Source organism: Thamnophis elegans, chromosome 12 (genome assembly GCF_009769535.1).
Source record: "Thamnophis elegans isolate rThaEle1 chromosome 12, rThaEle1.pri, whole genome shotgun sequence".
Lineage (NCBI taxonomy): Eukaryota > Metazoa > Chordata > Lepidosauria > Squamata > Colubridae > Thamnophis > Thamnophis elegans.
The window spans coordinates 44,630,248-44,644,165 of NC_045552.1; the positions used below are offsets into that span (position 1 = coordinate 44,630,248).

Here is a 13,918-nt window from a genome sequence, read left to right on the forward strand (position 1 = left end):
TTGTATGGTCGCCCATCTCACCAAAAGCGACTCTGGACAGCATATAAAAATTGACCAACATAATGGTTTTAGAAGCAATAGATCTAAAAATAAACAAATCCCCATTAAAAAAATAATCATATAAATAAAAATAAACATACAAACCCCTGGGCAGAGAGAGAAGAAGATTGGACACCTCAACAATGGAGCCAGCTAAGCATGTACTGGATCTGGTTCTTGGGGAGCATCAAGCCAAATAACATAGCCAGGTCTTGAGGGACATCCATGATGTCAAAAGCTAATTTAATTTTGGGAAGAAGCATGTTCCATAAGGTGGGCCCAAGGAAGAGAAGGCATATCTCCTGAGGTCCACCAAATGTAGGTTCCTAGCTGATGGTACCTGTAGCAGGTCTTCTCTGCCAGATCGAATGGAATGGGAAGGTGTCACCGGAAACAGGCAGTCCCTCAGGTAGCCCAGTCCCATGCCATGAAGGCCATTAAAGGTTAAAACCAGCATCTTTAATTGGGACTAGACACAAACTCTTTGAACTATGGTGCTGGAGAAGACTCCTGCAAGTCCCTTGGACTGCAAGGCGATCAAACTGGTCAGTCCTAGAGGAGATCAACCCTGACGGCTCTTTAGAAGGCCAGATCCTGAAGATGAAACTCGAATACTCTGGCCACCTAATGAGAAGGAAGGACTCACTGGAGAAGAGCCTCATGCTGGGAACGACTGAGGGCAAAAAGAGAAGGGGACGACAGAGAATGAGGTGGCTGGATGGAGTCACCCAAGCAGTAGGCATGAGCTTCAATGGACTCCAGAGGATGGTAGAGGACAGGAAGGCCTGGAGGAACATTGTCCATGGGGTTGCGATGGGTCGGACACGACTTTGCAACTAACAGCAACAAGACGCAAACTGGCAACCAATGCAGCTCACGGAGCAGAGGTGTCACATGAGCTGTTCTGCTTTAACCTACTGTTAAAATAATAACTAAACTAAATCTTAACATTTAACTAGGGCTGGCGCCCACACAATCGCTTTTAGGAGCGAGGCATTTCTCACTCATTTCATAAAGGCAAATAAAATTTTGCCACCAAGCAGCCATTCAACTGGAAACTAGTAAAAGTGTTACAAAGCCAATTATAACAACCCGACTTGCCTAATACGGGTTTTTCCCCTCCACAAACGCCATTTGTTGTATGAATGCTTTAATCTTACAGTTGCACACATACAATAAATGTCCCAAATTATCATACCCAGAGGGGCTCTTGTGCACTTTATACCCACTGAAAGTCTGCAGAGGTTCTCAGTCATCCTGGTCATGGTTGTCCCAAAGGTGCTTTTTTTTCAGGAGGCAACTGGATTTTCTTGCTTTTTTTTTCTGTTGAAGATGTTTCGCTTTTCATCCAAGAAACTTCTTCAGCTCTGACAAGGCAATCCTTCCATTCCTCACTATCCTGTCAGAGTTGAAGAAGCTCCTTGGATGAGAAGCGAAACGACTTCAACAGAAAAAGACAAGCAAGTCTGGTTGCCTCCTGAAAAAAAAAGCACCTTTGCGTTTATGCCCACTGCAATAAATAAATAAAGAAACAAAAATAAATAAATAATAAACAAATAAATGCACTCTTCTTAAATTTAATCATTTTGTATTATCTTTCTTTACCTTTTTAATCCTTTTGTAATGTGCAACAGTGAGATGGGTGGCATATAAGTTTAATAAATTTAATAAATAAAGTAGAACTCAGGTTTTCGACAGAAATTTCCAAACACACATTCTATTGAAGCATATAGCTAATGATTTCTTTTTCTTTCACAGCTCCATGCCCTGTAGATAAGGTAAGCAAACACCTGTGTCTGTTAAGACTGTTATGTAAATTTGAGCATGGAAACCTCAGTACTTACCCTGACTACACTGAAGTCCAGCTTAGTTTCTTGTGCACACTGTAATATGAGCTGAAAGCAATTTTTACTCTGATTTGTCATTCCATTTTCATAGTAACGCTGCAATATCCTCTGTTGTTCTGCAGTAAATACAGAACGCAGATTCATCTAAAAATAAAAGAAGATACTCTGAAAAGAGGAATAATGTAATACTTACAGGGCATTTTAAAAAAAGGTACCATTTATGTAAAGAAATAGAAAAACTACAGCAGGCTGAGTCTAATTGATTTCAGTTCCCCTGTGAATATTCTTAAATATAGTTTACAAACACTCAAAAACAAAACGAAGCAGTAGCTATTTACATTCAGGAATTAAGGGTAGCTCAACACAAATAGAACTCCGATACTATTAAAATGATTAAAAGGTTTGTTTACAAGAGGAAAAACGGGTTTGTAACAAAGAAAACAAGCAAATAAACGAGAAAAGGGATACTGGGTGAAGTTGCAGACAGAGAGGTCTTGGTTCTCTATTGATCCCAGAGACACAATAGTGAAACCTAATTCAGTTTTTCCTGACCTCTTTTATTGCCCCTGATGAATGCTAAGCAGGCTCAGACTAACATGATTTGTAGTCTTAGATATCTTTAGTTGCAGAGGTGACGGGAATAGTGCAATAGTGGGATTCATTTTTTTTTACTACCGGTTTTGTGGGCGTGGCTTGAGGGGCGTGGCTTGGTGGGCATGGCAGGAGAAGGATACTGTAAAATCCCCATTCCCTTTCCACTCCAGGGGAAGGTTACTGCAAAATCCCCATTCCCTCCCGATCACCTAGGACTTGGGAGGCAGAGAAGAGATGGGGCGGGGCCAGCCAGAGGTGGTATTTGCCGGTTCTCCAAACTACTCAAAATTTCCGCTACTGGTTCTCCAGAACCTGTCAGAACCTGCTGAATACCACCTCTGGTATAGCGGCCTGTTATCATCGAGCTGAAAGCTTTCCCAGGTAGCTCTTGATTTGCCACAGTTCACTTAGTGACCGTCCAAAGTTACAACGGCACTGAAAAAAGTGTCTTATGACCATATTTTCACCCTCACGACCGTTGTAGCACCTCCATGGTCACATGATCAAAATTCAGATGCTTGGCAACTGACTCATAGTTATGATGGTTGCAGATGGGGGTCATGTGATCCCCTTTTGTGATTGTCTGACAAAGTCAATGGGGAAGCCAGATTCACTTAACAATGGTGTTACTAGCTTAACAACTGCAGTGATTCACTTAACAATGGTGGCCTGAAAAGCCGTAAAATGGGGCAACATTCCGTTAACAAACATTTCACTTAGCAGCAAAAAAAAAAATGGGCTTTGTATTAGTTACTGCAGTTTGTAAACATTACTTAACACTTTAATTGGAAATGAGGCATGAAATGAGCCAGATATGATTTGTCCACTAATCTATAATGAGGTTATCATCACGGCTTAGAGTGATGAGTTTATTCAACCATGGCAAATGTGACTTGTTATATTACAGTGGTTAGAATGCAGTATTGCAAGCTAATTCTGTCGACTGCCAGGAGTTCGATCCTGACTGGCTCAAAGTTGACTCAGCCTTCCATCCCTTGCGTCCCCTTCGGGGAAAAGGGCGGCATATAAATGTAATAAATCCAAATCCAAATCCATCCTTCCTAGGTCGATAAAATGAGGACCCAGATTGTTGGGGGAAAGAGGCTGACTCTGTAAGCTGCTTAGAGGAAGCTATAGAGCACTATGAAGTGGTATATAAGTCTAAGTGCTATTGCTGTTACTACATAAAAGCTGTAGTAGTTAGAATGCTGTATTGTAGGCTACTTCTGCTGACTGCCAGCAGTTCGATTCTGACTGGCTGAAGATTGACTCAGCCTTCTATCCTTCTGAGGTGGGTAAAATGAGGACCCAGATTGTTGGGGGTAATATGCTGACACTGTAATCCGCTTAGAGAGGGCTGTAAAAGCACTGTGAAGCGGTATACAAGTCTAAGTGCTATTAACGTTGTTATGTTAATGCCAAACGTAAGTTATATCAAACAGATTCTTTCAAGCAAACATGTTTTACTTAACATTGTTGTTGATTTTGGCAACGACGTAGTTTGATTTTGTTGGATATTCAAAGGACTTGGGCTACACCAGAACATAGCATAATCCGAGGAACAATATGGACACGGCTAAAGCAGGTGCTTCTCCTGTTTTCTGCTCCTGTTGTGCGCTCACTTCCTTAATAACAGAGACGAGCAAGATGCTGATCTATACCATGATTGAAAGTTGTTCCCTCTTTAGATAACTTTGCTTCAATACATTGGGATTATCAATCAGGTTCTCAAAGGGGCCTATGGATTCCATTCTTTAAACAGAGAGACATCAAGTTTGATTGAAAAGCCGATAGCTGAAATGAAGCAAACACTAATGAAAACGACTTCCGATAGAAGTCAGTGAACAAAGAAATGGTACAAATCAATGCTAAAATCACTTCTGCTGAAGCCATTTCAAGATTGCTAGTTAGCTGTTATTTCTAGAATGCGTGCTATAGCAATAGCACCTAGACTTATATACCACTTCAAGGTGCTTTATAGCCCTCTCTAAAAGGTTTACAGAGTCAACATAAGGTCCCCAATAATCTGGGTCTTCATTTACCGATCTCGGAAGATTGGAAGACTGAGACAACTTTGAGCTTGTCAGGATCGAACTCTTGGCAGTGGGTAGAATTATCCTACAATACTGCATTCTAACCACAAGGAAGAAAGAAAGGAAGGAAGGAAGGAAGGAAGGAAGGAAGGAAGGAAGGAAGGGCAATAGTATTAGCAATAGTCCTTAGACCTATATACCGTGATGGGGCAGTTGTTAGAGTGCAATACTGAAGGCTACTTCTGCTGATCACCAGCTGCCAGCAGTTTGGTAGATCGAATCTCACCAGGCTCAAGTTTGACTCAGCCTTCTGTCCTTCCTAGGTCAGTAAAATGAGGATCCAGATTGTTGGGGGCAAGAGGCTGACTCTGTAAAGGGCTGAGGGCTGTAAAGCAATATCACTTCACAGTGCTTTACAGCAATCTCTAAGCGGTTTACAGAGTCAGCATATAGCCCCCAACAGTTTGGGTCCTCATTTTACCGACCTCGGAAGAATGGAAGGCTGAGTCCACCTTGAGCCGGTCAGGATCAAACTCTTGTCAGTGGGCAGATTTAGCTTGAAATACTGCGTAGGTAGGTAGACAGGTAGACAGGTAGACAGGTAGGTAGGTAGGAAGGAAGGAAGGAAGGGCAATACTACTTAGACTTATATATCACTTCACAGTGCTTTTACAGCACTCTCTAAGCGGTTTACAGAGTCAGTCTATGACCCCCAACAGTTTGGGTCATCATTTTACTGACCTCAGAAGAATGGAAGGCTAAGTCAACCTTGAGCTGGTCAGGATCGAACAGCTGACAGTGAGCAGTGAATTAGCCCTGCAATACTGCATTCTAACCATTGCACCACCACAGCTCTTAAGAATGTAGATATTAGGGACAAATTACACTGAGACTCAATTTCTTTTAATGCTGAGTGATAACACTCATCCTTATCGTTATTAACTTACAGGTAGTCCTTGACTTACAACAATTTGTTTAGTGACTGTTCGAAGTTACAACAGCACTGAAAAAGGTGACTTATTACTGTTTTTCACACTTAAAACCCTTGCAGCATCCCCATGGTCATTTGACCAAAATTGACATCCGGTTCGCATTTATGACAGTCACAGTGTCTTGGGGTCATAAGATCCCCATTTGCCACCTTCCAACAAGCAAAGTCAATGGGGAAGCCAGATCCACTTAACAACCATGTTACTAACTTAACAACTGCAGAGATTCACTTAACAACAGTGGCAATAAAGGCTGCAAAATGGGGCAAAACTCACTTATCTCGCTTAGCAACAGAAATGATGGACTCAATCACGGTCGTAAGTCGAGGACTGCCTGTATGTTAAAATAAATGTGATCAGGTCAGATGCACCGATAACAGATCATTAAAGTGCTTTGCTTGCTTTTCTATTGCAGAAAAGTTGACAGGATTATCTAAATGACTTATACCTAAGCCAACTGATCACTTTATATCAGAACAAGGGACTTTGGAGGTCTTCTAGTCCAACCCTCTGAAGTGGGAAACCCTAGACTATTTCAGATAAATGGTTGTCCAATCTCTTCTTAAAAACCTCTGTGTTGGAGCACCCACAACTTCTGGAGGCAAGCCATTCCATTCATTAATCAGAAGTAGCTTCTGATACATATAAAATAATGACATAATACGTTTCTTTATTTTTAAGGTGACACAAGATGTGTGTTTTATGTACGGTACTACCAAAAATTCAATTGCCCATTTGTTCTTCTGTAGCTCTATTGTGACGGAATATGCTCAGTTTCCAGAGAAGGCTTAAACTGGCCAGATGTACTCTGAGGATCCCCCCCCCCTTAATTATGATGCCAAAAACACAAGTATTGGCACATCAACACTAGTGCCTCTCTAAAACACAAGCTTAATTGGAAAACCATAGAAATGTATATAACCGCTGGTAATTTTCACGCCACAAAACAACAAATAAATAGAGCCTTCTACTACTATAGCCACATAGCAAATGATAAAAAGGTATGAATAAGGTATAAGGTGGAGTAGATGTTATTCTTTACTGCCATAATTGAGAGAGCCAGTTTGGTCTAGTGGTTAAGTCACCAGGCTAGAAAGCAAGAGATCGTGAGTTCAAGTCTTGCCTTAGCCAGGAAAACCAGATGAGTGCCAAAACCAATGAGGGCCAATCACCAGCAGATGGTGACCTCTAATCTCACTTTAGGAATGAAGCCGACTGGGCGACCTTGGACCAGTCACTCTCTCTCTCTCTCTCAACCCAATCCACCTCACAGGGTTGTTGTGGGGAAAATAAGAGGAGAAGGAAGGAAGATGTATTGGATGTGATCGCTGCCTTGAATTATTGGTGAAAATAATAGGTGGGAAATGAATGACTGACTGAATGAATGAAGACACAAATAATCAAAGCAATGCAGCATATTAGAACCATTCATACTCATATTGTATTTTATAAAATACAATTTTTGTTCCTTGCTGGCAAGTTGCAAAGAAGATGCAAATACTGCTTCTGGAGCAATGAATGCTTCTGTATTGTTTCTCCCCAGAAATTTGTATAAGCTAACTTTTAATCAAAGACTGCCACCTAAAGTCAACAGAAATTGATGCTGCCCATACCATGCTTTCTCCTTAAGTATATTAATCTACTGTCCATGTTTATTTGAGGAAGGCATGAACAGAAAAATCAAGAAAATTATACCAAATTTACTATATAGTAAGCCCAGTGTATGAAAGCTAATAGAAGAAATGCTTGTTTGCAACCAAAATGCAATTAGTTGCAACTCACAAAACCCCAGGGTTGGATCAAACTCCAGCTGAGAAGGTAAACCAGCCTTTTTTCCCTAATGAAAAGGACCTTTGATTTAACTGAACGTATCAGTTTACTATCATATATCCACTCTATTATTGTGCCAAACATTGATTGAAAAAAAATAACAAAACTACCTTGGTAGGAGGCTTTTAAGAAGAGATTGGACGGCCATTTGTCTGGAATGGTCTAGGGTCTCCTGCTTGAGAAGGGGGTTGGACTAGAAGACTTCCAAGGTCCCTCCCAACTCTGTTATGCTGCAATATAATAATACGAGAGCCAGTTTGATGTAATGATGGTCAATATGCCTGGAGATGGTGAATTCTAGGTCTCCCTTGGGCATGAAAGCCAATGGGATGACTGGTCCAGTCGCTCTCTCTCTTTCTCTCTCTGCCCAATCTAACTCACAGGGTTGGGGTAGCAAAAAGAGGACATGGCAGGAGAACCAGGAGTATTTTTACCACATTGAATTATATGTAAAACTGGCAACCAACAATGGTTGCAATAGTACAATTCCCAATTACAGTAGAACCTCCGTCACAACCATAATTCTTCCCATGACTTTGGTCGCAAACCAATTTGGTAGTGACCTGAATTTTGGAAATTTGGCACTTACAAAACAAAAAACAAAACAAAAATGGCGCGGAAGGGGAAAATCAGCCGCAGAAAAACAATGTGAATTTTTTGGGTCGGAACCTGATTTGGTCACTGTCAGAAGCTTTCGTGACCAGAGGTTTTATTGTATCTTGCGGTATTTTAAGTAAACGTTGGGCAATATGAAAAAGAAATTGGGCAAACATACACAGGGATAGATTTGAAACCTAACCATTACAGAACAGCCCCCCCCCCCATCCCCAGTTTCAGATATCAGTTTCTAAACATGGATTAGAGACCCTGCAAATGGGCATCTCTCATGTCAGGAGGCCAGGAAGGGTATAAGGCTTGATAATAATAAAAGAAATGTGGCTGAGAGATTGATTGGAACCCACAGGAATGCATTCTCCCTTACAGCTGCCAGCTCCGGGATTGACCAAAGCACTCTCAGCTTGACTCCAGCTTAAAATTAGACTAGACAAATTACATAACTTCGTGTCATGACTTCAAAGCACTTTATATATATAACCACATAAGGAACCCCTCACTATTACCTCCATATTGTAGATCATGGGTGGGTACTGCTCTGAAGCCACATCTCACTCCCTGAAATTATTAAGCAACGCTGTAATTCAAAGCACAAATCTACAGAATACCAGTATCAGCTAAATCATTTATTTATTTTTGTTTATCGATTCGTTCATTTAGTCATTCATTCATATTTCGATAGCCACCCATCCCAATCCAGTTGACGGTCATTAAATATGGCACCAAGAGTTCATCATCATAAAAGTATCTTTACCCCAACTGAAGGACCTTACATTGAACCTTTGGCATGTTTCTGGTCACTATTCAAACAGTTTTTTGATGAATGAAACCACAAAAGACTCGTGCATATATGTAGAAGAACCTGCTCCTTTCCCCAAAAGCATAATTGCTGTTCCACTGTTCTCACAGACTGGCCACAAGGCTTGTCTCAATGTGACACCTTGTCTTGGTATATTCCACAAAGCTCACACAACCATTCATGCTTTTGCAGTTGAGGCAGGACATTAACTCAACCATTTTATTTTATTCCCACAGACACCTGTTTGCCTAACTGCTGCCAACTTTTATGCTTGATTTTTTTTAAGCTTCCTTTGTTCTGCCGTGTCTTTACTTTAGACATATGCAATATGTTAACTATAGGAAAACTTATAATTTTCTTACTATGCTGAGCTGACTAATACAATACAGATTTTGTTTCAAAGTCAAATTAAATAGAATAGAATAGGAGAATAGAATATGAAATGAAATATGAAATGGAATAAGGAATAGAATAGAATATGGAATGGAATAGAGAATAGAGAATAGAATAGAATATGAAATGGAATAAGGAATGGAATAAGGAATAGAATAGAATAGGAATCATGAATAAATAAATAGGGCCTATTTCATGCATTCCCCTAGAGGGAAATGCAAACTCATCTTTACATTTAAATTAAATTGAACTAAACAGAACTGTTTTCTGAAATACCAGAACCCTGCAATGCTCCCATGTTCAAAGCACTAATCAGTTACTATGGTTGCAGAAGACTAGCATGGATGGAATAATGTTTGTCCTTACAAGAGGTGTTGCTTAATCCCTTAATTCTAGATGTAACCTTCTGACACATATTAATTGCCACCGGCATAATATTTTAATCCAGTCTTTCTCAACCTTGGCAACTACTCCCAGAAATTTCTCGGCCAGCATGCTTTAAGATGTTGTGGATTTCAACTCTCAGAATCCCCCAGTCAAATTGCTGGTTGAGGAATTTGGGAGTTGAGGTCTACAGAATTTGGGGTCTCCAAGGTTGGAAAAAACTGCACTAATCCGTAGCTTAAAAAACAATGTTTGGTTGAATGAAATCAGCTGTCTGACTTCCTATGTACAACACTTATATGGAAAACCTTTTGATTGGGTTCACACAACTGAGTCAATAAACTGTTATATATATTTTTTCTTATGGCATTTTATAGTATGAGAAGCACTGATGCAGAGACAGAAATAACTTTTAAAAATAGACAAAGCCTATTTCGGTATTATTTTAAGCAAACTCCAGGCAGATGACTCAAAAAACTACTTCGTTGCTTCTCTCCTACTCCAACTCATTCTTTTGACAGATTCCATAAGATACGTTTGCAAACTACTTTTTTTTTAAGTAAAAGAACCGGCTGTCTACATGAAAAGCAAGCGCCGGACCGACAGTAAAGGTATTTTGGACCTCGCCGGCTGCCATCTCTCCCCCAACTCCTGCCCAAATCGACTTTACGTACAAAAAAAGAGAGGCGAAGCTACGTAAAGCGAGGGCAGTCCGGCGACAGGGCGCTCTTCTGCGCAGGCGCAGCCTTCCCTCGCGCTCCAGCCGTCTCTTGCCGCAGATCGAGCGAGGCGAGCGGCACGCATGCGCGTCCCGAGTTCTGATCCGCGAGCTCCGGACTGAAGCCCCGAAACTCGCCAATTCTTTCTCCTTTTTATTTTTCCCCCCTTTCTCCGTCGGCCTCTTGCCGGCCAAGCCATAAAGCGAGGAAGGGCCGTTCTCGAAGCCACCCACCCTCAGGAAGGCCTGGCGGGAAGGCCGCCCCCTCCCCCACAGTCGCCCCTCCCCCCCTACGGGGCCGCGCGCCCTCCCCTCCCCGCCCCTCCCCCCTCCCCGTTCGTCAGCCCAACCCCCTTCTACCGGACCCACCGTGCTCTGTGGGGCGGGCGGGGCGGCCACGGGGGGCCCCAGGGCTCCGAATTCAGCCGGTTTCGGCTGGGTCGGTCCCGGCGTCACACAATGAAATCAGCGCCTCCGATCATTAATTCTCATCATGATCGTGACGTCAGCGTAGACAGCGGCCAATCGCCGCTCGAGATCAGCGCCGGCCGGGACAGTCGCTGCCCCCGCCTCTCAGCCTCGGGGGGGAGAGAGGCTCTTGCGAGGAACAGCCCCGGCTTGGAAGGGTGGCGCGTGCGCGCGCGGCGGGAAGGCAGATTGGGGGGGGGGGGGTGTCCCGCGCGCCCGCTTCGAAGGAACAGCGGCGGCGGCGGCTTCTGCGGAGGGGGTCGATGCTCGGCCGGCAACAGCCAGCCAAGTCAGCCAGCTTGGTCGGAGGGCGGCACGGAGGAGTGGCGCGTTCCGGGAACGGCGGCGCGGGGCTCGACTATGCCAGGCTTTTCCTGGGATTTGCAAAGGGGGAGAGGGAAGGGGGGGGGGGGTCTCCAGGGGTGTGTGCAAGGGAGGGAGGGGCTTTCCACCTGTGCCTGTTGGAAGGACCGGGATGGAACCTCTTTGCAAAGAAAAAAGCCCAAACGGCCATGCAACGACTTGGGAGCTGGGGAGGGTGCGGATTGGATTGGGGTGAGTGGGTTTCCCCTTCGTTGGGCTGCTAAAATTAGCCGGGGGGGGGGCTTTCCCGGCTAACCGTCCCACAGAAGAAGAAAAAGCCTGAATTGAGCGCTCCTGAATTGCATTTGCTTTCCAAATATTTTCCAAAGCATCAAAACCAAAGTTTTGGTCCCCACACAATAAAAAGATGTTGAGATTTTACAAAAAGTGCAGAGAAGAGCAACCAGAATGATTAGGGGACTGGAGGCTAAAACATACACTGAACGGTTGCAGCAACTGGGCATGGCTAGTCTAGTGAAGAGAAGGACCAGGGGGGACAGGAGAGTGTCTTTGATAATATTTGAGGAGCTGCCACAGAGGAGGGGATCAAGCTATTTTCCAAGGCACCCAAGGGCCAGACAAGGCATAATGGATGGAAACTGATCAAGGAAAGATTCAACCTAGAAATAAGGAGGAACTTTCTGACAGTGAGAACAATCAACCCATGGGACAGAAGTTGCCTTCAGAAGTTGTGGGAGCTTCATCACTGGAGTCTTCTAAGAAGAGATTGGACAGCCATTTGTCAGAAACGGTGTAGGGTCTCCTGCCTGAGTGTGTATGGGGGGGGGGGAGTTGGACTAGATGACCTACAAGGTCCCTTCCAGCTCTGTTAATCTGCATCCACTGCTTCGTTCTTCCATATGCAGGAGCTGGACTCGTGCAGGATTTAGAAAGGGGGTGTTGGGGAGGGGGTGGGGGAGAAGACATAAGAGAGCTTGGTTATGCAAGTTTATCTGTGAGTGAGACTCCCTCCAAGTCCCATCTTTCGTTTGCCATTCAAGGTGAATGGCTGCAGCGTTAAAAACGGGTCCCAAAGGTGCTTTTTTTTCCAAGAGGCAACAGGACTTTCTGGTTTTTCTTTGAAGACATTTCTCCAAGAAGCTTCTTCAGCACTGACTGGATGGTGAGGAATGGAAGGATTTCTTGCAGACATTCTTCCATTCCCCACCAGTTGCCTCTTGAAAAATGTATAATAATCAGAATAACAATTCTGGACCGTCAAGTCAATCTTGGTTCCTGGGTGACTGAACAAGCTATATGACATATTTTATTTCATAGCTTTCCTCATGATTCGGATGCTCTTAATTTGTCCTCATAATAAGATCTGGAGGATCAGCTCCATTGTAATTGGTCAACTAATAAATTCAGTTAAATACCAACTGCGTGATGGTGTTAAAAGTGGTGATTCCTAATCAGCATTGTACAGTATTTAAGCACTTTTATCCCAACTTTTATAAAAGGTTCTTGCCTTGAGATGAAATCAAATCTACGTATATTTACATGAATCTAAATACAGCAAAGAGCTTGGACTACTCTTGAAATGTATGAGGAATTTTCTCCAATAAAATTACACAGTAATTACAAATGTTTGAGATGGAACGTATTTTAAATATAATTTTAGTTATTGCTAAGAAAATTGTTTTGTGTTTATGCACATATATTTTTGTGTGAAATGAATTGGAATTGTCCCTATGGCATAACTATGTCTTCTGTTTATTTATTATTATTCTTTTTGAAGTATTTATTTCTATCCATAAAAGCATTTAAAGTCCTCAGAATGCTAGCAAGACCGGAAATGCTGTAAAACATACCTAAATAAATCAAATTAAAGAACAGTCATATCTAAAATGTACTCAGTTGCTCAGGAAATTCAGTGTGCAAACTATCAAGTTGGCCAAAAATCAAGAGGGAGAAAAAGGAAAATGCAGGAGGTATTGTTCCCTGAATGTGCATTCAGAAGCAAAAATTAGGAATCTTAAGAGCATTCATTTTCGGAAAACAAATAGCATAGAACTGAGAAAGCATTTCTTTTTCTTTGTCATTACCGCAATTCTGACCCATAAAGCAAGTTCATCTGGGGGAAAAATATTTTTAAAATAAAAGCTTTTGGTTTAAGAGAAGGTGAAAAGTAATCAGCACCATAACCAAAGAAATTACTTCATTCAATGCATGAAGCTAAACCCCAATATATTTCCCATGCATCTCCAATTCTCACAAATTTGAAGTTGAGTCAAGACGGTGAGAGTTGTAGATTGCTGATAACATTTTCCCCACCAAGTGTATTGCAACGTGTAATATTTTAAGATAATTCAGGAAGGTTTTAATTATTATTTTTGACTTGTCAGTAAAATTTTCTGTAGCTTTAAAAGCATGCAAGTCTTTGCCTAACAAAATTAGGTCATTTAAAATTATAATCTAGTGCAAGAATGCAATCTTTAGGAAACGGGGTCAACTTTTTCTCCAGCAAGATCAAAAGTAAAAGGGCAGCTGTTTCTTTCTTCCGGATTTCACTAAAACAAAGTGAATTCAAACTATGCACGTTCCCTTGTTGGGAATATAATATGCAAATGTAATATCCAGGGAGAATTTATTAAGCAAGAAAATAGTTTAAAATCTGAGTTATGCTTATCGTCAAACGCTTGCATGGATAGCCATACATATGCATTGCAGATTATACCACTGTAAAATGGAACCATCATAACCATTTGAAATACGTTGAGATTAATAATAAACATCTCTGAGAAATGGGAAACATTTTATTGAAAGGACTGACATAACCAGTAGAGAAGCTTGAAAACTAGGAAAACCTCCAGCAATACGGCAAGAATGTTTTTCCCTAGTCTGGT

General features: G+C 42.1%; 1 protein-coding gene across 1 annotated transcript in view; it reads right to left on the reverse strand.

Annotated features, from left to right (window-relative positions):
- The window catches only part of LOC116515933 (highly divergent homeobox-like), a 31,073-nt gene extending 20,234 nt beyond the window's left edge, over window positions 1-10,839 (reverse strand). The window contains 3 exon segments of the mRNA XM_032228259.1: window positions 1,884-2,030; window positions 10,611-10,697; window positions 10,700-10,839. Of these exon segments, the coding sequence (XP_032084150.1) occupies window positions 1,884-2,030; window positions 10,611-10,697; window positions 10,700-10,723 (258 nt within the window). The 5' untranslated portion in view covers window positions 10,724-10,839.
- Window positions 10,840-13,918: the final 3,079 nt, after the last annotated feature.